Source organism: Perissodus microlepis, chromosome 3, assembly GCF_051167445.1.
Source record: "Perissodus microlepis isolate ML-2025 ecotype Zambia chromosome 3, ASM5116744v1, whole genome shotgun sequence".
Classification (NCBI taxonomy): Eukaryota; Metazoa; Chordata; class Actinopteri; order Cichliformes; family Cichlidae; genus Perissodus; species Perissodus microlepis.
The window spans coordinates 24,288,815-24,315,959 of NC_140463.1; the positions used below are offsets into that span (position 1 = coordinate 24,288,815).

Here is a 27,145-nt window from a genome sequence, read left to right on the forward strand (position 1 = left end):
TTTTTGCAAAAAGGTACATTTTTTAAAACTGTTTTAGCTCAAGAGGCAGTGAGAGAAAAAAAACGTTTGTGTATTGCATGACAGTGCCAACATACTTATAAAAGATGACAAAGTGTTTGAGTTGACCGATTAACACCCAACCCAAAACTTGACGACCTCGCCTGCGTCACCTGTAACAATGATTTTTGACACCTCAGCATATGTCAATAAAGATGTGGTTTAATGACCTTTAGAATAGTTTCCAATGGTTTTCCAAGTGTAGCTGCATAGGCAGAGACCACCCTCACTAACTTCTGAGGCACACCCAGTCATTTTGTTGTATAAGCAGGACTAAAATATGACAAAACAGATTGGCCAACAAGCTTATCCGGTTGAGAAAATGCAAGGTGAGATAAGCCTTCGAACTTTCAAAATAAAGCTTGTCCACTGATTCTGTTCTGGCGCGTTGGATTGTACATGATGGTTGGTCACTAAAAGACTTCCTCCCCCTCTAATGCAGCGGTTTCTGTGAGGCATGCAGGCGGGGATGCAGACAGTCAGCTGAAAAATACGACGTAATCATTAGAGTGCGTTCACACCTGCACCACTTTCTGTTTAAAGTGAACTCAGGTTTGTTTTACTCCTTGCTGTGGTTTGTGTGTGGAGATCGGACAACGGCAACTGCACGGACGCTGTCAAGTTTCGAATCTAAACTCTAAAGCGGTTCGTTTATAGAGAGAACATGGTCCAGCCTCGAGTAAACTACCAGGTGTACGTCGCAGGTCTGAGCAGAGTAGCAGGTATGCGTTGCATCGGGGATGCCACAGAGTACTGCAGACCTGGAGAGTACACACACTGCAGCAGTAAACCATAAAATCAACCAATGACTTCCTGCATTTGCTTTGTTCACAGCTAGCCAATAAGCAGACATTCTCGTGTGGTTTGTAGTACGGATGTCATGAGAAGCGATCCGGTACTTTGTGATGGAAAAGTTCTGACAACTTGATGGTTTGATACTTTTTGATGTTTTAAGAGAATTTACAGTAATGTTTCCGCAGCATTTTTAAGTGTAGGTAAGTGTAGGTAAACAGGTAAGTGTAGGTAAACAGGTAAGTGTAGGTAAACAGCGGGCATTTTCCATCCTGTTTTTCCAATGAGCTACTGTCACTGATGACTCACTACCTATGTTGAAGCGTTAGTACTACTGAAACGAGGTGCCAGCAGAAGCGTTATAGTGCATTTGCGGTGACATGCATATTTGATCTTTGAATGCATGAGCATGTTGTTCCAGAACTTCTCTAAATGTGGGAATAAAACCGCAGCAAAATAAATTACAAAAAAAGATCCGTCCTGATTTTTCTGTCATTGTTGGCCTGACTGTCTTCCTGCCGGTGGTCCGCTCAGTAAGCAGGTCATTTGCCCCGTCCATCTGTGTGTTCCTGTCTTTTATTTCTTTCATGCTTTCTCCTCTTCGTGTGTGTGTGTGATTTATGGCTGAACTGAAACCTCTCACCACACTGCACCGCACAATCGTCAATGTCTCACTTCTCTGCAGCCTAAAAAACACCCTGAAACATCCCAGCAATGCATTAACGGCACAGCCTTTCACCACTGTGTGACCCGCAGTCACCTCTGTGCCAAACACACACACACAGAGTCTATTACAGGGGAATGTGATGGGTTTCTGTGGGATGTTTGGTTCGGGCTGTTTTTGGAGATGCTGTTTAGGGTGAAGTTGCCAGGGGGACAAAGACAGTTTAACAAAAAATGTCTTCAAAATGGGCTTTAAAGGAGTCGTTCTGGCAGCGCTGATGTGTCTTTGAGTGACTTTTTTTATTATTAGAATGATTTCTTTTTTTCTTGAATGTCCTTCTGTTTGCCTTCCAAGTGTCCTCTTTCATCTCAACCAAATCGTGTCTTTGTCTGCAGATCGAGGACGGAGGGAAGGCTGCCCACTGCAAGAAGCTGAAAGTTGGTGATGAACTCATTAACATAAACGGATCCCCCCTCTACGGCAGCAGACAAGAAGCCCTGATTCTCATTAAGGGATCCTACAGGATACTGAAGCTCACAGTCAGGAGGTAAACGCTGTGAGAACTACACAGATCCACGAGAGGTTCATGCTAGGGTTAGCAGACAGAGCTGTGGGTGGAGATGTCATTGGACAAAATCAGAAGCTACGCATACCTCTCTCACAGACTCGGATTCGGTGCTGCTGCAGAAGCAGCATTCGTGCGAGTTCCCGTAAATGTTTATTTAAATAAAAGTTTGCAACGGTGAGAGGAACTGAACAAGAACAAGCTGAGATAATATTATAATGTGTAATTACCTCTAACAAAGAACCTCGGCGAACGGGCTCACGAATGAGGCTATCACTGCAACATCGTCCAACAAAGTCCCCCTACAGTTTTGGTAAAGATAATGACTTTGGTGTAATTCTTGGCTGTATTTACATGTGAAATTATGCTGAGAGAGAAAGTCAGAAGAAACAGAAAGGCTCTTACTTTGTTCTCAGAGCAAGGGCTTCATGTGTTTGCAGCTGCTGAGCAGTGGGAAACCAACGAGTGCAGGAGATCGGTTACAGAGCAGCACTGTCAATTTTTTTTACCCGGTGCTCCTTTTCTGGGGAAGAAAGCTCTGAAGGGGAATGAAAAGGCACCAGTTGGCAACAAGGAGGTGACCTGAAGGGTCATTACTGAGTAAGGTTTGTCAAAATAAATCAAGACTCAGATACTAATTGATTTAACTAGTTTATGTCAACATCATTAAAGTACTGAACAGTTACCACAACTCTTAACCTGGTCAGTGCATATTTTTGAAGTCAGTACACTTCACCTTTAAGGTAAAGACCCTACAATATTAGAAAGAAAACCCCAACAGTCAGACTGTCCCCTATGAGCAGCACTTGGAGACGGTGGGAAGGAAAAACTCCCTTTTAAAAGGAAGAAAGCTGTGGCTGAACCAGGCTCAGGGAGGTGTTGCCAAATGTTGTGACTGGTTTGACTATTATCAGTTACCCGATAGCCACATTATAGTATCGTTAAGATAGTGTGCTTCGGCTGCGGTTAATTTACAAAGGGTCATTACAGCAGGTACCACATGTTTCATTTGGCTCGTTTTATACCGCGTGTCCTTCCTGATACAACCCTAAACCCCTAACCCCCTGATTTGTGTCTTCTCGGAAAATGGTGTTGAGTATTGAGTATTTTCCTGGTTATCAGTATCATGTTTAAAATTCCTACCTCTCACCTGTCAGTGGAGCCAGAATCCAGGAAAAGGTCACCAACATGTAGCCACACATCTGAAAGCATATTGATTTGCTCTCCTGATATTTAGATTGTAGTATTGGTATTTTAACCTTGTACAATGTACATTGCCTGCTTTGCAGACTGCCGTGTGCGTGCTGTAACAGTGTACTATCACCAGGGGGCAGTGTCAAAAGAGTAATGCGGTTCACGCTTATGATATTGTCGGGCCTTTAGTTTGGTCTTCTCTGCAGCAGGGGCTAATGTTCTTCGTCTTAGAAATGAGATGATGCGAAACTCGAGCTTAAAAACATTTAATACGTCCTCTTCAGCCTCTTCATTGCCCTTCAAGGCACTTCTTTGTGTTAGTTTTTGTTTTTTGGCTTCTTTTTCTTCACGGTGAACAAAGTTGTCGCTTCCTTTCTCTTCTATTTTTCAGCCATTCAGCATTCGGCCTATTCACAGCATCGTTCCCGTCAGCCTCTCTGCTTTTATTTTGAGGCATGTCAAGCTCCCAAGCTAAGTTGCAGATTTCAAAAAATAATAATAATTTAAAAAAACAACCATAATAGTCAAATAAACGGCACTCGTACATAAACTTGATCAACAAATAATTTCGTGGCTTCACAGTGAACGTTGGCTCATTCGTCTTCTTTGACTTGTTGACCCCTAATATTGTGTTTAGTTTGATTCTCAGCATTGGGAAGGAAGGTGAGGGAGGAAGTCGCCGTCCTTTTCCCCGGTTCATCGGCACCTAAAAGCCGCGTTCTCACACTTAAGATGTTTTTCACGGGAAGTCACCTTTGACTTTCAGGGTGTCTGAAAGGAAACCGATGAGCAGTGAGGGTTGAGTATAGGTGACTCTGCTTGTGTGTGTGTTTGTTGACATTTACACCAGCAGTTGTATATCCTTAGTGCTTTATTTAAAAGTCAGAATTGCCGTTATTCAAAAACTCACAGGACTGTGTACACATCCAGAAGATTTTAACTGACACTTGCTCTGACTTGAACTTTTGCATTCACTTCATGGTTGTAACTCTGACGTCAACTCTCTTTAAGCACCGTTTATGGTCCTTTCCAGAAAGAACAATCTTGCTCTATAGCAGATAAATCCCACCTGTGTTTTCTGTTTATCATTTAGGTACTTTGAAACTAGCGTGCTTGTCAGAGCTTTCTGCTAAAAACAGCTACGCATTGTTTCTCCTAAGAACTTTAATGTTTGATTCATGGGATGTGTGGGGTTGTGTGTAGTCTAAGGCGCAGGCTACAGCGCAGCTCTGTACCCTACACTGTAGCTTGACATGCACCTTCACAGAAGTGTAACGGCAAGTTGAAGTGGTGCACACTCCTCAGCAGCTTGAAAGGTCTGTTTAGTAGTAATATGCAGTATAAACACGCTGTATTGATTAACACAAGGATCCACCTTATTGAGGCATAGTAAAAGGGTAGAAATTTGTGCACAAAAACACACAGACACACAAAGGGCAAAAAAACATCGTTTGTGTTTTGGCTTTGGAGCTGGAGCTAATGACGGGAACAGTTTCAGCCTGTCAACTGAACTCCAGTTGGCATCTTAATGTGGATTTAAAAAGTGCAGGAGGAAAAGAACAGCAGATCTGAGCTCTGGCATTTAAATTGTCAGGAGCTGAACTGAACTGTGAACTTCAGCTATTTATCAAGTTTTTTTACAGTGAGTTCAGATATGAAATCTTATTTAATTTGCGTGTCAGGTTTTTGTTATCACTGACGTTTTGACAGTTTTGAATACCAGTATAATAAATCGACGCAATGACAGGAATTTTAACTGTAATTACATTTGAATTGTAATTATTTCTAACAAAAATAGTTTTAATCTGTTCATTCTGAAAACACACCAGGGATCAGCATGCTCGAAACTGTTTTTAGATGCTTGCTTTTGTGCTTGTGCTGCACAGCCATCTGTCTTTGGCAAGAACCAACAGTAGTCCACAATCACGCCCGGATCAAAATTTCCCTGATATCAGTTCTCCATCACTTTTCTATCTTACATCAAATCTGTCCTGCCTGCTAACATCTTCAAGATTTGGTGGAAAAACACTTGAGGTAAGTGCGTCTTCAGTGTCATGAGCTGATATATTTTCATTGTGTTATCCACAAGCTCAGCATAATTCTCTGCTCTGTGATTGCCAACAAAATTCTGGATAACCTGTGTTAATGCTTCCCATTGCTGCTGATTCAGGACCAATCTTACCTATACTTGGCGTCACTTTCCTTGAGACCAGACTTATTTCTTGAATGCTGAAGGGCATCACTGTTTCTGTCCAGCCATCCTAAGTTGTCCAACAGTTGGCATGTCATAACTGGGGAAAAAATAAAACAAACCAAAAAACAAGTAATGAAAATGAGTTCGCAAGTGATGTCAGCAAGTAAAATTTGTTAAAGTACAGTTGACTCCCAGCAGCAAAATACTGGATGATCAGTGTAATAAAGTGTTTCAACAATGGGCGCTCTGTTACGGGGTCGTTCGGGGAGGCCGTACCTGTTTCTATGACTGCAAACAAGCAATTACTTCAGTGCACACAGAATGAGTAACTGGAGTTGAGTTAATGGCTGGCCTGATACTCTAAAACATTTTGGGGCCACAGAACCAAATTTTCAAGTGACCTTCTCCTAATCGCACACAGATTAGTAATAGTCATACTACCATTTGCATTGTTAAATGTCATTAAGAATACATTCATTTGAAACCTTTTTAACTTTAATACTTCTGACCCATGTGATGACACGTCACAGTCTTATCAGCGATTTGATTTGGGGATATTTATTCTAGTACTTTTGTTGGCTTGATTGACTCTGAGCCTACTTTAAATAACCCTTGTTTCTCTCTTCCGATGTGAGTAGTTCCTCTCATATTTCAGGCCTGCTTTTACAACAAAATGACCGTGTGTGAATTAGTGGTTAGTGAGAGTGGTCCCTGCCTATGCAGCTACCCTTGGAAAACCCTTGGAAACTATTCAAATAGTCATCACATCTTTATTGATATACTGAGGGTTCAGAACTCGTCTTTAAGAGTACAGGGGAGCTCATCTTTATAGGGGAAAGGGTTAAGGGCTATTTGTATAGACTAAACCTACATGTTTCATCTTAAATTGCTGCTCAGACCAATTAAGCAGCTAATAATATCAACCAGAGCTCTGAGAATAGAATAGAATAGAATAGAATTCAACTTTATTGTCATTGCACATGCACAGGTACAGGGCAACGAAATGCATTAAAACAACAAAAATTGGACATTTTGCCAAATAAATGAAGAAACGAGCTGCATGTTTTTCCATAACATCTGAAAAAGTTTTAAATTTAAGCTGTAAATATCCAGAAAGTCTGAAGCTGCTAACTTGGCAGTACATCTACAGCATATCTATGTAACCGATCAGACTGTTAGTGTTGAGCGTTTAGCATATGTGTGGACACATGTTGGCTCTCACACAGCTTTGGGAAAGCCCCAGCAGTCAGACATGCAACACATACCAGACACCAGCACCCACTGTGGGTTTCACTGGGAGAGTTCTCATCGCCAGTTGCATTCCTAAAGACATTTCTGTCTGTCCACTGGTCAATCTGTCAGCCTGAGCCTGCTGAATATGATGTACAGTGTAGTACGCATGTGGGTGTAAATACTGTTGTGTGCATGCCTAACAGAATTAATCCACCTGCTGCAGAAACAGGAGCAGAAAACCCGGAGGTGCTGGACGGCTGGTCTGGTTTCAAGGCCAGAACAAGGCGCGTTGCTGCCAAACAGCTGTCTGAAGCTGTCCAAGGAGACAAAGCAGTAGTTGTAACACCACTAATATCTTGGATTTACATCTTAAGTAAGTTAGGTAGTATGGAAAAATCAACGCCAGTGTGAGAGAAAAGTTGATAAAAACAACAAAGCGTATGGAAACAGGGAAAGCTTTTTCTTTTCTCTCCCTGCAAAAAAAAGAAACTATTATATATAAACATGTGTTAGATTTCAGCCTTCATCCACTAAGTGGCAACAGTATATGTACACTTGGCAAATTTGCACATGAAGATGTCATTAAACTGAACAAAACCTATGAAGTAATCCTTCTATCTAAAGCTCAGATCCTACTCTTATTTGTTATGAAATTTGCATGAACAGTATGTCTGCAAGCTCAGTGTGGATTGTGAGTGAGACTGGACGGATCGGTCCAATCTGGTGACTGAAAGAGATCTGAGCCTGAAAGCAAGCATTTCATCTACGTTCCCACCCTTGATTTATCATTGAAAGAATGAGATTGCAGATACAAGTTGTGGCAATGACAACTTAGAGGCAGGATGGGGAGATTGGCCATTTGGTAGGGGCTCAGAGTCAAGCGTGTATTCCTCCACATCGAAAGGAGCCCGTTGGGGTGATTCACGCATCTGACTAGGGTGCTTCATGGGTGAGGTGTTTCAGGTCATTATCTCTTGGCTGATTTGGGGAAACACCTTGGCCTCCCATCAGAAGAGCTGGAGATTAATCTTGGCATCTGTTGGACTGTTGCATGTTGGACCTGGATAAACGCAGGAAGATGAAAGGATAATGTTTACAGTGTGGGTGACGGCATAATATGCAGCAATTGGCAGGTGGAGGAAATGATCTTCCTCTAAAGGCGGTCTGTGCTCAGAATGCACATGATTTTTGCCGTTACAATGGTCACCATGTCTGAGGAAGCAATTATAGTCAGAAAAGCTCACCGTTTTATATCTGAGAGATAGACTATACATTAGTGAAGAATGGCAAATTAAACCAAAGTGCATGGAGTCTTTAAGAAGGATTTCTCTGCAAATTATGTACAGCAGCTAAAAGAAAAAAAAAAGTTCCACCTAAACTTATGTCCACCTCTGTTTTTGTATGAGTTAGAATTATAAATTGTCGTTAACAATGGCCATCCTCCACTGCAGTTGTATCATGCAGTCTGCACCCTCTATTAGAGCTGGGCTCTTAATTGGTGGGAACACTTTTATGTCCCAGAACAGCTGAAACTGTGGCGAAGAAATATGGAGCCTTCGGTTAGAAAATGGATGAATTAACTAACTGAATGAACTTTAATTAAAGTTAACCTTTAGCCTGCGTGTTTCTCTGTCTGTGCCCATAAAGAGGTATTATTTGTTTTTTTTGGCTGGAGTGCTCTTATTTTGGTCACCCACACATAAATTAAACCCCCTGTGATTGACACGTTACTGACACTAATGACCAATCACAGCCTCTGTATTAGGTGGGACTGTGTTGCACTTTGACCCCGACGCTGTGCCAGTCACGTCACCCGCCTGCCAGTCTGGTTTTAGTCATTACTGTACAGGAACAAGGAACCCTCTGAAAGTACTGCACACACACACATACTGGCTGGCCAGGGATGATGAAATGCTCACATTTGCTCACTTGGCTCTGCTTGTATAGTTTTAACAGTGGAAAAGGGCCCTTAGTCAAAAGCCAAAACTCATTACCACCTCTTTTAGTAACACATAGGGGCTGTTGGTGCAGAGATGTAAATGGATGGACGTTCGTGTTTCTTACTACATCTTTAGTGGGAATGTGTAAAAAGCGTGACATGCTGTGGTTTGGTGGGACAGATATTTTTGGCTTGGACTCGGTGATGCCAAAAAGTGGCTAGCTGAACAGAACGTCCCTCTTTTGCCATTAGTTTCACATCAGACTAATTTAGTAGCATTACAGTGTTTGTATGAATACTTGAAACTGCAAAATGTGGAAGATTAGTTCACAGTTCATAAGTTTACAGTTTCAGTTAACTCAACACCCATTTTTGTGTGCTTTCATTATAAAAAAAAAAAGTGCAGCAGTGTTTTCCTGCACATAGATGTTGCTTCGGCTGGTCACCAAGGTATATAAAGGCCTACCATTTATTTATTTTTTTGTGTGGCACATTTGGCATTTTAGCATCTTTTTATCCATTGGTGCCTCTGGTGGTGCAGTGGTTTGCACAATTATTGGTTTATTCTAGCTGGAGACACAAATCCACTTTGGGGTTGCGTCAGGAAAGTCATTCGGTATAAAAGCATGCCAAATGAAACATGCCGAGCTGCTAGCTGTGGTGACCCCTTGTAGCAAGGGAGCAACCGCAAGTAGCTTATAACATGTTACAGGTAGTGTAAAAGCATGGACGTAGCCACTGTAACGTTACATAATGACGTTTGGACACATTTTGAATCCTCCATGTTAGTGTTTTGGCCACAACATGTTAGTTTTTAGAAGCTAGAACTTACTATATTTGGATAAGAGGCTATTGTGCTAATCCAGTGGTTAGCTAGCTTGCTTATGTACCAGTTACACAGACCTCGAGACTTGCTGGCAACTACTTGGTAACTACTGGTCATTTTGGAAAAAGTAAGTATTGCTAATGGTTGTAAGTAGCTGCTGTAGCCCCATTCACATGGGCCTAGAGATCAGTCAGTTGGAAAGAGGTATACGAACTGTATGTGTCGTTTGCATTGAAAACGACACGTTGTAAAAATGAGCAGTACTTATAAAAAGCTGTACAGGCTGAGAATGACAGCTGAATAGTTTCTGAAGTTTGTGTCTTTTTCTCCATACAAAAAAAGATGAGGGCCTCATCAAGCACAGGAAATGTTTCAGGTTGATCAGCGCTTTACAAGCTCATAGTCTGACAAGGCCTGAACAGCGCCCTCTTCTGGAACCTAAGCTTGTGCCCGTTTTGTCTTTTTGCTTGGCAACCTAAAGGGAATCTTTCAACCAATCATCTTGTTTTGTAAAAATTTGGTAGGACTACATTTAATTTACATTTCATTTCTTTTTTCCCCACCAAACTAAAGCACTGCTATGTTTTTACATCTGTATGCACATGTGTATGTGTTTAATAAAGGTGAGAAATGATCCTGCACACTCGTTCTGTTATTCTAAGCTCAATTAAAGCTCAAATGGTCTAAACGGCCTTAAATGGGGAGTAATATTGTGGATTATTATGTGCTCAACACGTTTGCCTGTGGAAACATCAGGAAGTCACTCACCGGGGGTCCCCTGTACAGTAGTGGCCTCTGAATAAATGGTCTTTTCAGCCGATGGGGCCTGTGGGGAAAATGTACACACTGTGGATTTAATTATGAGATGTAAATTCAGTGGAAGGAAATGTGGAGTTGGCGAGGAGAGATGATGATTTTGATAATAGTACTTTTGTGCAACTTTTTTTTTTTTTTTGCACAAAAGCACTACTTCTTTTTTCTTTTTTTTTGCTAAACTCTGCTTGGAAAGCTTTGAAATAGAGGCTTGTGTATGATTTACAAAAGGGCGTATTGTGTCTGACAGCTTTCCATTGCATTTACAGTAAGGACTTCACTCTCGTGCCTGTCAGCTGCTACAGAGATGTTGCATTTAGTCTGTTTTCTATCTGTTTCTCGCCATTCTTAGCGCCATTGTTTATTCTTTAAATAAAACACATTCAGATCAGACTTACTACATTGTCCTGTTGCTGAAAGAGGAGCAGGCCAAAGGAAGGCCCACAGGCTAAATCTGGCAAACCGCAGGATTTTACTGGCCTGCCCAGCAGTTCAGTGGAGGGTAAAAAAAGGGGAGTGTGTTTGGGTCCATTTTAGCTTTTATTTTCAGGAGTGATGCTTTATGGCTCCTTTAACAAGCCAGCTAAGGGTGAACGAGACCCACACTGTTGTTAACTACTGTTGTATTTTCTCTTAATTAAGACAACCACTGTCTTAAAAATGCTTCTTTTAACAGAAAAGCAAAAAAACATGAATTTGAACATCATTTTATGAAGGACAGGGCAGTAAAGAGCATTTTTGTCCTTAATTACCCCAAAACAGCCCCAGAATTAGCCACACTATATAATAGCATACATGAAGACATGCTTATGTAGATATGATCATTTGCTACATATTATATAGGGGAGTTCTTCATATGAATTTAATATGACTGACATATACTTCTTTTGATGTGTCAAAGGAGGGAAATGCCAGTGTAAATAACTATCCATATGGAAACAGTTTGCTTTATAATCTATTTTACATAAATGTGAAAATAATTTTCAAAGTGAGCTCCATGTTGTAATGAAGCAGACTTTAAATGAGCGATTTAGATCATAAACTCACTAGAAACATTTTTACAGAGATTATAAATCAAGAATGAAGCCAGTAATTTCCCCAGACTTCCGTACAACCTGAAGTCTCTGTGCAGCTAGGGGAGTCGCCCCCTGCTGGCCATTCAAAAGAATCCAGGTTTAAGGCACTTCTGCATTGGCTCCACTATGTCTGTCTTTTATGAACAGTCTGTAAATACCACCTGTTCCACCTTCCACTGTGGAAATTACCTGCGCCTCTGTACACCTGTCTTACTGGACTTTGATGACTTTCAGTAGACATTTTAAAGCTATAATCCCTCTTTCCTAACTCATAAATATGTTTTGCATAAAAGGTTAGCTTCATACATCTATAGGAACATAATTTCCTCTGCTGCGTTGTTGTATCTCTTAAAAAATGAAATGAACATCTCATTCACACATTTTCCTACATAAATGAAACATAAGAGCCTTTTTTAAGAGTCTGTGTTCTCTGATAAGAATAGTTTTCCGTTTCTACGCTTGCCAGCACTCTGCCCTCCTTTTCAAAGTGTTGTCACCTCGGAGTATTTTTGTCTCTTTACATATTTTGGGGTGTTTTTAAGCGAGTGATGATTTTTCCAATATATTTCTGGAAGTGAAGTTTGGGGATGTTTTGTTGGCCCGACCTGGAAATGTCTCTTCTATACTACTTCCTGTTTTCAGAGACCTTTTGTTAATTTCAGCTGCAGTGTGTGTGTGAGTGTGTTTTGGCTTCCCTCAGTGGTGGGCAGCCACGGAGCATGCAGGAGGACATTCTTCAACTTTTCGATCATTATTTCCTGTTCTTCCCAGAGTTTCCCGTCCCTGCTTCCTGTCCAGCTAATGTGTTAGCAAGATTTGTGTGTTTACTTGTGTGAAAAGCAGCGTATTTAATGGGAAGCGGACAAAGATCAAACAGTTTATTTACAGCGACTGATGGAATAGGAAGCTCCTCTGTACATGCAGGTGTACATGCGCCTATGTTTATATTACATTTGCCAGCCAACAGTTACATGAACTTTGAAACCGGAAGAAGCATTTAAAATGTTAGTTTTATTCGACCCTTTTGATGTGTGCAACTGTAAATGGAAGCACCAAATCTTTAGAACTTCAGTACCAAAAAACCCGTTTAGGGGGCGCCAGTGAACTACACATAGCATGAATCTTAACTGGTGCGAAACAGAAGCGATTAATTCCACGTCAGTATTTATAGAGTCAAACTGCTTGACTTTCTTTGTTGCATCTCACTTAAGCTATTTTGAGTGATTCCTGTACGAAGAATATGCATCTGTGTGAATTTAAGAGGAAAAATCATTTAATAAATGTGCAGCAGTAACAAAATATTTTGGTAAAAGAATGTGACTTTACAGATAAAATGTACTGTGTCTTCAAAGTCTGGATAAACCAGTGTCACAATGTAAAAGATGGATGTAGGTAGCTTCCTGGTCAAAAAAGTAAGCCTGCATTCTTTTTCATGCCCAGCAGGGGGCGACTTCTCTGGTTGCAAAAAGATGGGAAACGTTCATTATTAGAGTCTAAAAGCACAATTATCCAAAGTATACTCAGTGACTAATGAATGGTACATCACTAGTTGTTACCCAGTGAACACGCTGTGTCTTCGGTTACACGTAAACCTCTCATTCCACATCAGGTTTAACAACCAAGGTGGTGAAGGCAAAATTTGGTGTTTTTTGCTTTTAAAACACTTTCATTTAGATTCTGCTGCTCAGCGGGTGGCTCAGCTCATCCCATATAGCCTCCCCCACCTACTCTGCAGACAGCTTTGCAACCACCTCCCCCTCAGGCCCGCCTTTCATTCAGTTGATGGCTTATCTGTGCTGTGCTCGGGTCTTACTGCTGCTTTCCACGTACAGGTTTCCCTTTATCAAGAGGAATATGGGAGGTCTCAGTATCGAGACATAGAGCAATATGTTGCAGAGTAAATACGCACTGTAGAGCAGAAAGAGCCAAAGAAGTAAAGCCTCGGTTTGGGTTCAGGTCTGTAATTTGGCAGCTTCGGTTGGGTCTGGGTGCTCTGGTTTCCTCCCACAGTCCAAACATGAATGTTAGTTTAATTTAATTAGAAAGCCATTGGTGTGGATGCAGGCATGAGTCTGTCTCTCTCTGTGTTAACCTACCTTTTGCTCAGTCTCTCTGCACAGATCAAGGTTATCTCGCTCTGTCATACCCAATTGCATTTTTATATACGTCTCTCTCTGTCATACTCTGTCAGCAATCTGGTAAATGTCTAAAACTCATAGAGATGAGACGACAGAACAACAGGAAATACCCACCGACTCAGCGAGGCAAAGGCTGGAGTTACGTGGCAGAAGGAGATAAATAGGAGGAAATTAAAATGATAATTACAAGAGAGCCTGACATCACGTTTGATGATTTTGACAGCGTAAACACGACTTTATGACAAAGCCTTTTCATCTCGACTCACCCTTTCATCTGCACTTCACATTAGTCAAACATTTGTTTTTAACCGAAGGCCGCAGTGGGGAGGAGGGAGAGGAGATGAAAGAATGGAAACAGGGAAAGTGGCTGGGGGAGAAAAGAATCCGGGGTTTGTGGGACTTCTCCGGTATTTAGGTGAAAGAAAATGCTGACATGTTTTGACATGATTCCTGACTCAGATTGCAACGTGAGAAAAGATGACATGTAGCAAAGCTGCAAGATTTAGGCCATTAATTTAACACGAAATTAACTAGTAGTTAAATCAGGTCATATGAGCTCAGTTTGTGTGCATTGTCCCTGACAAATAAATGGATGGATGGATTAACGGGGTGGCTGTCAGGAGGTAGAGCAGGGCATCTACTGATCGGAAGGTTGGTGGTTTGATCCCTGGCTCCAGTCTGCATGCCAAATTGAGCAAGATCAGAGATGCATTGGGCATTAAGCCAGATGCTTCCATCTAGGTGTGAATGTTAGCTAGAAGGTAAGTAAATAACTTACTCTTCTAGAAGAAAGTGCTTGTCTGAATGGGTGTAAATAGCATGTTGTGGAGAGTAGAAAAGCACTAAGTCCATATGTATATCAGTCTATTTACCATTTACAAATAGATAGGTAGATCTGTCAATAGACACATAGTTGATGCATGGATCAATGGAAAGATGTAGGGATCAATTGATTGATATGGATATAAATAGGTAGATGAATGGATGAATAGATGGTAGCTGGATCGGTTAGACTGATGGTAGATGGACTGATAAGCAGGTAGGTGATGATATATGATAAGTGGGTTGATATAAATTAATACATAGAAATATGGATCAATAGATCTAGATGGATTGATAGATGGATTGATTGATGGGCTGTAGGGCTGCCACGATTAGTCGACCAGTCACGATTACGTCGACTATCTAAATCGTCGACAACTAATTTAATAGTCGACGCGTCGTTTGAGGCTTTGTAAGATCACAAAAGACGCAGGAATAAGTAGTAGGATTTAAAAGTGTAATAACGGACTGAAGCAGAAGATGGCAGCACTGCACGTACAAGGATGCCAGCTGCCGTTAAACCCTGAAGAAGAAGAAGCTGTGTCCCAGAATTCATAGCGCAGCCCAGCTCAGTTGCTAACAATGGCAGCAGCTAGTTAGTTTTAATATTACTCTTATTATTCTTTCTGGGTCACAAAATTAATGTTTAACATATTTTCAGGCGAGAATGTAGCTGTGTAAACCTCAAATATCTGCTCAGTTTATCAAGACACCACATATTTTCAAAAGCGCTCCGACGTTTTCGGAGACGTCTGTTACCCACCAGCTCGATAGCTAGCCAGGGACAAGGCTCGCTAGAGCCGGTGAGAACACCGGACTCCCAGCAAATTGTTTTCAAACCCACCGCCGTCTTTCGCTACTCAGATTAAACATGATATATAAGTCACTTAGATAACTTAAAAATGTTATTGTTTGGCATTTTTTAGTATTTTATTTGTTCCTGAGTAAATCGGTTTGGCTGAGATTAAAGTTATAGTTTTTACACAGCTGAATAAACGTCAAGCAGACAGCTGATTATCAGAAGTGTGAGATGCTCGAGGATATACTCCGGTGTCCCGTTATATTTCAGATAGCAAGGAGCAGACAGCTGAGTTTATTAAACTTCATCTAAACAATCTGCAGATTTCATTAAAATTTAATAAACTATCATCTTGTCTTTATTTTTAGTTAGCACATACCTTAAACACTTAAAGCTGTAAGCTGATGATAGTTATATAAGAGCAGATGCTGCTGGTGCAATAAGCTGTACATTTTACCTCCAATGGATGATGATCTGATTAGTCAACTAATCGCAAAAATAATCGGTGACTAGTCGACTATCAAAATAATCGTTTGTGGCAGCCCTAATGGGCTGGTAGGTTGAGGTCCGTAGATTATGAATGGTTGTAAATGTATGTGAATAGGTTGATGACAGCTAGATAGGTCGATGGCTAGATAAATCAATAGATCCGCGAATCAATAGATGGATTGATTGAACTGGATGTGTGGATGGATGTGAAGGTTGATGGATAGATTACTAAATATCTCTAACTGTGCATAGAAGTGGTAGAGTGTGCCGAGCCTTTAATTATATTGTTTTATTTTATTATTTGACTAAGCCTCTCCACAGCCGCACTGCACATCAGTTCATTCACATCTATGAGAAGATAATGGCTTCAATAAGTGCTTGTTAATTTGAACCAACTGAAACCAGGTTGCCATCTGCTGGCTCCACTGTGGTTGTATTATACATAGTGTCTCTTATTTTCTTTAATAATCATTTTTTACGTCAACTGTTCACAAACAGAGGTCAAGTTTGTTTCTTACTGAATCCTTTGTCATATCAGTGGTGTACTTTCATGTACATCAGAAATGCTCACATGGGAAATGAGTGAATTATCAAATTTAGGTTTAGAATCTAACTCATGCAGAAAATGAGACACAAAATTGTTGCAGATTAAACTATATCCCGAATTCGAAGAAAAACTCCAGGAAATGCATCATTTTTAAACATTAAAAGTTTGCAAGATGACGAGGAGCAGAGGATATGTGAGGCACAAAGTGCTTGGTGATACTCAAACCTCAGAAAATTAATGGAAAATGTAATAGAGAAAAATTAATAAAGTAGATGTGGTGAAACTTTTTACCTAACTGGTAAAAATAAATAAAAACTAGAAACTTTACAAAAATAGAGAACTGAAGCAATGTTTTTGTGTTTGACTAACTACAATAAAATAAAAGTACAGAAGAATTTTAGTCTTTGCTGCTTTCAGTTTTCTTATCACAGCGTGCCTCCACTGTGAATCAACCTTTCCCAATATGCCTTTACTCTCAACTTCTTATGTTTCACCCTTCAGCTAATACCTTTATATTATAAGGTTTAAAAAGATTAAATCTGACATTGAAACTAGTACAAACTAAGCTAAAACTAAACATTTTTAAACAATAAAAACTAAACTGAAACTAGCAAACCTACCCTGGAAAGTACCTGAAATAACTGAAACTAATGTGAATTGAAAACTTAACAAAAATAAAACAAATATTTTTAAAAATGCAAAACTGTATTCACTGAGGCCTCAGTCAGGTACGTCCAGAGACCCTTGACAATCTCTAGTCAAAAAAATGCTGTTTCCAATGACACTGGCAGGTATGGTTGAAACATTACGGTTCTTTGTTGTGCAATACATGGATTAAAGCTGGAGCTGTTAGTTTTTACATGTATTCTTGGCCCATATCCTGCTCTGTCTCTGCTGTGGGTTTATTTTTCCAGATGAAACCTTCAGGATCATTTAACTCCTTAAAACTTCAATATTAATACCGGAATCGATGCGCTTCATCAGAGTACAGTTAAATAATTAAATTTCAGCTCACAAAAGTGCCTCTAATTGTGAGTATTAAGCTCTATTAGTCTTGATTGTTTTGGGGGATTGTAATTGAAGTGTGTTGACGGGTAAAAGAGGGCATGATTACCTGGACATTCCCAGTTAAATTAGCTGTAATGTCAGTGATATCCTGCCTCACCTGTATATTTAGTCTAGCTCAATCAGTTCTAGTGTTGTCTGAATGTTTTACAGATTAAAACAAAATCTTAAGTTAAACATTTCACTTCCTGCCTCGCACTGCTGTAATCTCTCTGATTTTGTCCGGGGCCGGCTGTTTTACCAGTGCTACTCTATTTCGCAGTTTGTTTGTTCGTGTTCATTTGAAACATTCTTCCTGGAAGAGAGTTTCTCCTCTGACAGCCCGGCTCATCTCGCTCTACATGGCGAGCGGTTTTGTTTCTTTTGTTGTTTTTCTTGTTAGTGAACGCTTGTTTGACTCTGTCACAAAGGGATTTGTGGGCCCAGACACACACACACTCAAACATACTCGATTCTGACGGGGAATTTTCCACAGACAGATAGCTGGTTAAAAAGTACACTCACACACACACATCCCGTTGTTTTGCTTTTTTTTTGGTACCACATGGCCCCTGGAGACCGGCGTAAGACTGAGATCTGCGGTGCCAAGAACCATGAAACACAATAGTCTGCCCCCCATCACTCCTTCCCAAACTGAACAATAGACATTCCTGGCATTCCTCAAAAACCTCTTCCTCACACGCAGATAAACACACACATACATACACTCTGGGTCTGATTAGAGCCCCAACTGCAAATGATTTTGGATCTGACACTGTTTAGCATGAAATATCGACACTGTGAACAGAAGAGAGCGTGTGTTTATGTGCTTTAGTCTGGGGGTTACTGCTCTCCTGCAAAATGTTAAATCAACAGGATGGACAACAACTTTTAGGTTGGAGTTCACTTTACACGAGCAGAGTGGCATGCAGAGCTGGGACTGAAACTGAACGGTCTTTGTGACAGTGATGGTCAGATTAAAACAATTATAAAAGTAGCACCCTGCAGAAAACTGCAGGTAATTGTGACAATCTGCCAGCAGCCCTAGCAACTGGTGGTTATATCACTATCAGAGTAGCTTTGTGTAATCCACTGTTAAAAATAATCCCTATTTAACCAAAATGTGGTTGTTGTGAAGCCCGTCACTTAATCATTTGTTTGAAGCACGTCATTATACCTTCTCCCGCTTTGACCAAAGTATATTCTGATTGGCTGCCCCTCGCAAACAGAAGGTTTAAACAGGAGGTGTGTGTCGCTGCTGTGCTTCGACAGCATTCAGAGTTAAGTATGGACTTAAACAGAATATTCAGAGCAGTCTAAAGCCTGATTCAGAGAAGTATGTTAATATTTTCTCTTTAACCTGTTTAGACGCCAATATGCTATGAGGCTCATTTGGTGGCATGGGTTCAGTACGCCCCAAGCTACTGCTCTCTCTCCTACTTTTCCTGCCCAGGTAAGAACTATATCTTGACTGATTTGAGAACCAGTTTAAAATAATTTCCAACCAGTCCGAGACCCATGTTTTGAATTATATTCTAATGAGGTATTTCTCTAATACCTCTAATGAGATATTGGAAATGGTGATTAGCTGCCCTAACACTGTGTTGTATCAGCATTAACATGTGGTTGAGTCTCTCCTAAATGTGTGTGGTCTGCTACAGTTTATCTGTCTCCTCCGGCCTGCTTTTTATTAACTGGCCTATTAAACTGTGATACATGACACTGGTTTGACTCCCCCCAACAGACACACACACACAGATGTATACACACATACACAGATGGACAATGTCGTCTCAAATTAAAACAAATTCCTAGGGGCCAATGTGGACACACATGAACCAAGACCTTAAGTGTGATCAGCTCAGCTCCAAACTTTAATTTTGGTGATTTCCCATAGCTCCTAAAGTTTATGTTTAGTCCATCAACAGCCAGGGAGGTAGTGGTAAAAGATGGAGAGACACTGTGATTGGAAACAGGTTAGAAATGGAAGTAAGAAAGCTCAGGTTGTACTGGAGCCATACTAGTAAACATGATGTTTTCAGGCTTTGGCTGAGGCAGCTGAGACTTGAGTAGGTTGAGTGGTGTTCATTGACATGCAGTGACAGATGAGCCATAATGTAGTATGTAGTGAATTTACTGTTTTCATTTTTATTTTGTAAAATCCCTGTTTTACTTCAGACTTGGTCTAAATAAAATGAATCCAGTTAAAAACTTCACTTGATTCAATTTAAAGATGACTTATTTCTACTCATTTTCTGCTCCATATTTTTTTTATTCTTGCACGCTATCAGAGAAGCTTTGCATGACTCAGAGTCTAAAGTAATCTGTATTCATCTTATACTGGGACATGATGTAACTCCACCAGTTCATCCTCTGTCTGAAACAAGTCGTTCCTCTCCTTTAAAGCCACTTTCAACCTGACTAAGAGTGTCAGAAGACTCACAAAATAATCCTACAACTATTCCTAATCTCTCTGCCTAAACACTGATGTCAGAAATAAGCCCCTTATTTCAGTTTTTTGATCTGCACATAGATCATAGACATAGCTGGTGTCTGTGGCATCCTGCATTTAAGTAATTATGTGCAAACTTGTTGGCTTTGAAAGTGATGGTGGAGCTGCTGTAATGTGTGGCGGTAGAGAAGAGCAGCCACACTCCTGAGTGAAAAGATAAGCCTGACTGTCATTCACAAGTTAGTCTGCTGCAGAACACATTACAGAGCCAAAGCTTTTTCACATACTCATTAACTCTCAAATTTAACAATCTGATGCTGATTTCAGTTAATTTACATTTCCTCCTTGCCAGTATGGATATTTGCAGATATGGGGCATTGTGTTACAGTTTGCAGGATAGCACAAAAAGTCTGTCATCAAAGCAAACTGTTTTCTTAAGAATCTGCTGTAGAGGAATATTTTTTAAATGCACACCCTCCTTTACCCTGCTTGACTCTAATGGGGAGCATAATTTACAAAGTTAACTTCCTGTTGTTCACTAAGACTTAAAACTAGAGACTGAAACCAAAAGCTTTTAAGGTCTTAAATGATGGGAGTTAAAGGCTGTTTTCCCATTCATCTCTATACAGCTGGACTTTTGGAACCAGAGCCATCACCTGGTCGCCATTAAAAGGAGTGCAGGTTTAATTCACTTCCATAATAGCTTTACTTTTAGATCTGGAAGCTACCTGCTCTTAAACACACATTATGCTTTGACAAATTGAAAAGTACTTCTCCATTGGTTAATTACATGGCAATACAAGTTAATGTTTAAAAAGCAAATCCATATATTCAAATAGTTATTAATTGAATCCCCTGAGCATTCATTCACATGAGGAAATGGTTTAAAAACTGCCCATAAGTTAAAGATAAGCTAATGTACAGAGCAATGATTTTGATAGGGTGCAAGTGTTTAGGTGATAAATTGTCATGGAAAGATCAGAGGTGATAAAACTAGTCTTATCCTTTCATTCGCAGTAAAAAACCTGAATTCAAACAGGAAATGTTCTCATTTTCTGTGGCATCATTTAGTGTGTCTGATGATGTCTTTCCTTTGCTGTTCTTTGCTTGAAATATAAATACAACAAGTCAGCTAAGAGTGATTTCTGTCTCTTAAGGTTTAGGCTAGCACTATATAAGCTACTTTCAGCACTTTCATTTGAATTAACTGCTGCGTCTTTCAGTATTTACTGATAGTTTCAGATCTTATTACCTGAACTTTCAGCATTTCAACCACTTTTCAGATTATACTTCATCTGACATTTCGACTCTCTTTGGCACTTAAACAGTGTGAGTACCAGACAGTTACTCAGTGTTTAAACTTCAACTCCCTTATATGTCTTATCTTAAGCTGTTACTGCCATTCGAACAGATTTCATAACATAAGAATCTGTCATTTAAAGTTTTACTGTGCATCAGCAGGAAGGACCTTTTACTTCTTAGTTACAAACCACAGTGATGTTCTTTAAGAAAAATGTTGCTTAAAATTTTCCAGATTGTTGAATGTAGTAAATGTTAGCATAACGCTGATTTCAGAGACGTTTCAGCAATATACACAGGAACTGAAATTAACGGTGTTTAACTTAAGGATTGCACCACTTAAATGTACATCAATCAGATAAAACCCAAACCCATTTGTTATTGGGATGGACCTAAAATGACAGTAAAACTGATAAGTCTGCATGTAGCTAAGGCATTGAGCCTGCGTCATTATTTACCAGAAGCAGATTTATTTTCATATATTTCTGAACATTAAAAAAAAAATAAATCAAAATTTGAGTTGGCACAGTGGACTAAAGAAGTCAGAAATTAGTCAAGGACAACATTCAACTGTTAAAGCTCATTTTCTGTTCAGTAATGCATGTAAATAACTGTAATTTGGCATCTTAATCAGAAAATAATGGTCTTTACTATTTTTATGCTTTTTTGGGAAACTGGTAATTTGAACATTCATGGATAACATAATGGTACAGTCCCAAACAAAAGTTTAAGACCACTTGAAAAATGGCAATGGGTGGATCTTAACAAGGTTCCAAGTAGAGCTTCAACATGCAACAAGAAGAAACGGGAGTGAGATAAAAAAAAATTGAGCATGCAATTTATTGAAAATAACACTTAAACTGAATAAGGCTGATTTACTGCTGATGTCACACTGTCATGACATTCTGATGGCAAAGGCAAAAAAATGTCCCTTTTTGAACATGGTTGGGTTGTTGAACTGCATAAGCAGAGTTTCGCAGCACACCATCGCTTCTGAGGTGGGACACAGTAAGACAGTCACTTGGAATTTCTTAAATGATCCTGAGGGTTATGGAACGAAAAAGTCAAATGGAAGACCCAAAACATTTCACCATCACTGAGCCGGAGGATCCAATTGGCTGTCCGTCAAGACACTGGATGATCCTCGACCCAAATTAAGGCCGTTACTGGTGCCAACTGCAACCCCATAACCACCAGACAGCATCTGAGACTGAAGGGCTTCAAAGGCCTTATCTCCTTGAATGCCAAAGAACTGACTGTTTGGACCAAGGAAGAAAGTTTTATTCTCTGATGAGAAAATTTTTTACCTTGAAGGTCCTGATGGTTTCAAACATTACTTGCATGAAAAGCAGATCCCACCTAAGAAGTTTTCTACGTGCCACAGTGGAGGGGGCACCGTAATGGTCTGGGGTGCTTTTTCCTTCAGTGGAACAGTGGAGCTTCAGGAGGGCTATGTCCAGATGTTGCAGAGAGCATCTCTAATGACTGAGGCCCTCATCTGTGTGGTAACGACTGGGTTTTTCAACAGGACAGCGCTACAGTACACAATGCCTGCAGGACAAGGGACTTCTTCCAGGAGGATAACCATCCTGCATGTTCCCTTGATCTAAATCCAATTGAGAACCTTTGGGGATGGATGGCAAGGTAAGTTCACAAAAGTGCACGGCAGTTCCAGACAGTGCATGCCCTTCGTACGGCCGTCTTCACCACTTGGAGAAATGTTCTCTCTCACACCTCATGGAGACACTTGCATCAAGCATGTGGCAACAAAGTTTTGAAGTGATCAACAATAATGGTGGAGCTACTCAATACTGAGTTCATGTTTGGAACTTTTATTTCTTTTTTGGCGGGGTTTACAGGATTTTTTGGGGGTGTGGTCCTAAACTTTTGATCATAGCCTGTTTAAGCCTGTTTAAGCGTTGTCAGTTTAAGCGTTGTTTTCAATAAATAGCATGCTTAAAAAATGTTCTGTCTCGCTCCCATTTCTTCTTGTTGCATGTTGAAGCTCTACTTGTTAAGATCCAACCATGCAAAATATGATTTTTTGCTATTTTTCTAGTGGTCTTATACTTTTGACTGTATTTTAGCTACTGGTGAATTATCCATTAAAGAAACATAAAATGGTTTTGATAATTAGCAGTACTGTTAATTGAGGCCCACTATAGCATAACCCTTTACATTGGATGGTGACCTAATAAATGCTTCCATTCCAGTCACTGTTATGACCTTTATACCTTCATGTTTTCCAGGTTTCAGACCATCAGTGTACATGGCGATGGGTTGAAATTTGGTGCTTTTTAACTCCTTCAAAGCTTCACAAGTATATGAGAGCGCTACAATCTGAATCTTTTAGGGCAGAAAAAAATACATTTAAGCTCAGTTTGAAATTCTGCTTAAAACTGTAGTCAAATCAATTTTATACCCCTCTCAGTGTCACAGTCTAAAGGGGGTCACAGTTTTGTTTTTCTATGACCAGTTTTGAGTACATATATCATGGGATACATCGGGATTTCAATAAGAAACTGCAGTGGTTTAATTTCTTTAACAGAGAGTAACAGAAACCAACATCGGTACCTTGGATGTTTTTTCTGTTTTCTGATAGTTTCACTGGAGAAAACTTTGTGAAGTGCATTTTGGATAAACTTTACAAGTTCATACCACGACGTGAGTTACCAGTCAAAACGAAGTTGCATCATACGAAAGGTCTCCTTCTTACCTACATTCTGACACTAGACTCATCTTGATTCCTTCTGTGTTAAAATAATTTTCTAATGTAGTTTGTTTTTAGTTCTAACAACAGGAGGCACTGGTTACTTAAAAAAAATGAATTAACCAGTAATAACTGCTTGTTACTTAAAATTAGATATTGGTATTCTGTTGTATTGAACATATTATCTTATTTGCTGTAAAAAAATGCTTGCAGGGGGCTTATTTTTAATCTAACTGTGCTTTTATCTTGTGAGTCAAAAAGTTAATTTCAGACTCAGCACGCACACAATCGAAGGGATCAGCCAGTAACAAACAGCACATTGTGCTGCAGAGGCTAAAGTGGACTTCACCCTTCCTGCCATCAGCCTCTGGTATGGGCCTAGTCTCACTGTACTGATTACCTGGTATGCGAAAGCTGTGTGTGTATGTGTGTGTTTAACCCTTTGGAATTAGCCTGCATGTTTGCATGCTTGTGTCTACGCAGTAAATGCATGCCTACGAGCGGGTACCAGTCGAAATCCATAATCAATGGTGATGAGGGGCTGCAAGGCAAACAAACAAGGGTCTGATTGCATGCAGACACACACAAGAGAGACCCATTAAGCAAACAAATAGATTCTTATCATGCGAACACAAAGGGGATAGAGGGGAGGAGGTGAGCTTGTTTAAGGCTTTCTAGCATAGTTGACCCTTGACCCTGACGGAGCAGACAGGGAATGTAAGGAATCTCCCCACATGCATGTACACAGTGTGCTTTCCGTGGGGTCTGCAGGAGATATACGTCTCCGGGAAGTCCTTTGAAGCCCACAGAGGGCCTCATGTTATTAAGTATCAGCGGTTGTGTGCTTGGTTAAACTTTAACACCGTTCATGCTGGACACTCACCTCTTGCTGTTTGCTCTGCAAGCTTCACGTCTGGTCAGTATTGAGGGGATAGTGACATTGATACACTTTTAGCCAGACACCGCTAAGGTGAATTTACCCTCTGAAGAAAAACAAAACAAAAGACTCTTTTATAAAAAGGTGCAAATAGTCACAGTGACCACTGGTTCCTGTTTTTGAAGCCTGGATCTGAGTGCCATCTTAGACTTTGGATATCAAACATAAAAAGTGAGCGATACTGCATGCTCAAAAGGTATAGATTTGTCAATTACAAAATAGACCCACTCTATTTCTCAGTGTTTGGTGTTTTGTGCTCACACCAAAAGGAAATTTTAACCATTTGCTTCTGTGAGGTTTAATGTACACAGGCATAAAGAACATTATTGTTGTTTATCAAATGGCTGGAAATAACAGGAAAACGGTGACTAAGTAAGGTAACGAAGACTCGTTATGCTAAGCAAATGTAGACCAATCAACTTAAGTACTTACCTTAAGTGAAAGTATTCACCTTCCAAAGACTTACTCTGAACCAGAAAAAAGCCTGATTTTACTCTAAATTGGACCATAATTTGCAAAATCAACATCATACCACGTTGAATAAGTCTTGAAGCTGTGACTGGGGACTGCAAACTCACGAGGAAACTGTTTACTGAGGTCATAAATCATGTGAGAAGCACGCTCATTTCCCCATAGACATCTATATAGTCAGACTTAATTGTGCAGCCACACTGGTTGCCCCCTACGGGTCATCAAGAAGAATGCAGATTTGAGGCTGAGTTTACCCTCTGAAAGATCATCTTTATATAAACTTTGTGGGTGTTTGGCTTGGTTCACCTGTTACTGGAATCAGTGGATGATCATAATTTCTTTAAGCGTACCTTGGTGGTCTGTTGCTGCACAGAGCAAACAATCCAACAGTTTTACATTTTGACTGCAGGTTAGTTAAGTTTTCCTCACGGTGTCTGTAAGAAAAAGATATGAAACCCTCATAAATATAGCTTTCTACATCTCTTTTATCCAACACTGTTTCCAACACACGGTGAAATTTTCTCCCCAAATCTAAATTGGTTTAAAATGAAAAAATGTCCACTTTGACCCACAAGCTGCATTCAACCTGAAACTTGAGTAATCAGTTGATAGATTAATCTGATTAATCTATCAACTGATTGTTGGACAACAAATCAGTTTATGCAATTCAAAGAACCTATCAGAAGTTTTTCTGGCTTGTTTTGTGAATTTGGGATTTTCCAACATTTTATAATCTAATTGAAAAAGTAATTTTGGTATCATCATCATTAGCTTTAGTTTAAAAGTATTTCAGCTGTCATGTTATGTGGATTTTCAATAGTGTATTTTAAGTATAAATGGTCTTTCATGCTTTCCTCTAGAAGTGCATGGTTGAGAGTTGACATGAAATGAGCGATAAGGCAGTACAGTAACGACATGGGATTGGGTAACGTGATGGGATTTTTATGTGGTTGGTGCTTTTTTTCTCTTCTAACAACACTTGAATATAATTTAAGCTACTAGAAGCCTACTGGGAACAGTTAGGTTTGTTTCTTGTTCTGTTTTTTTTAGTATATCCAAAACCCACTCTCCAAAAAGAATCATCATAATATAACATTAAAAATTAAAAACCAATGTGCTTTAAATAAAAAAAACAACAATGTATGAAGATATGATTGCAATGCATTTGTTGTTGTTGTAACCCATTGATACATACTTTAGCAAATTGTAAATACTAGTATTAAATTGTAACTTAAAAATTACATTTTAAATTTATTAGGTACAACTTATTACAACTTATCTAAGTGTGTGTCTGAGACAGCTGTACTCGGCTCTCTGCTTGTAGTACTCCCAGAAGTTCTTTTAGCAATCACAGTTTAAGATGAAACTAACATTGAATGAGTTTGTTCTTTTACAAAGGGGCAAAATTTCACCACTGCAATGGAAAAAGGTACAAACCACAAGACAAAACTCAACCTTCGAGATCATAATAGCTCTCCCCCCCAATTAATCCTGTTTCCTGAATCACTGGGAGCCAAAATTGAGACAGAGGCTAGAATTTGACCAATTTTTTTTTCCTCTTGCCAGCTGCTCTGTCCTTTGAGTAACACTACAGCGCAAAGTTTGAATTGCAAAGGATAATATTTCTTATCAGTAGCACAGTGTTTTCTCTACTGTCCATCCATCACCACCACTCATTGTGTTTGTCTATAATTATTCTGCAGACCTCTCCATCCTCTACTACGTTCCCTTTCCTTCACCACATTTTGTTTTTCTCATCTCTCTGCCAAAGTGTAACCCCCCCCCATGTCTCTCCAGCACTCTCTGCTGTCTTTACTCTTTCGATGTCTTTTTCATGCTCTGCAAACACACGTGTGCACGAACACACACACACACACACACACACACACACACACACACACACACACACACACAAGGAGGAAGTACCTCTGAACACCCCAGTCAGACAATAGCAGTGTGGAACTCTGGGTATTATTCTAGCAGCCGTGCGCTACTTTATCTGCCCTCCACAATACTTCCTCCCTCACTGACTCACACATCCTGCCTGAGAGGGGGCGAGAGAGGCAGGGAAAGAATGAGATGGG

General features: G+C 40.0%; 1 protein-coding gene across 1 annotated transcript in view; it reads left to right on the top strand.

Annotated features, from left to right (window-relative positions):
* shroom4 (shroom family member 4) overlaps window positions 1-27,145 on the top strand; it is a 100,275-nt gene that overhangs the window by 37,998 nt on the left and 35,132 nt on the right. The window contains exon 2 of the mRNA XM_084923658.1: window positions 1,909-2,060. Coding sequence (XP_084779784.1) covers window positions 1,909-2,060 — 152 coding nt within the window. The remainder of the gene's footprint in view (window positions 1-1,908; window positions 2,061-27,145) is intronic.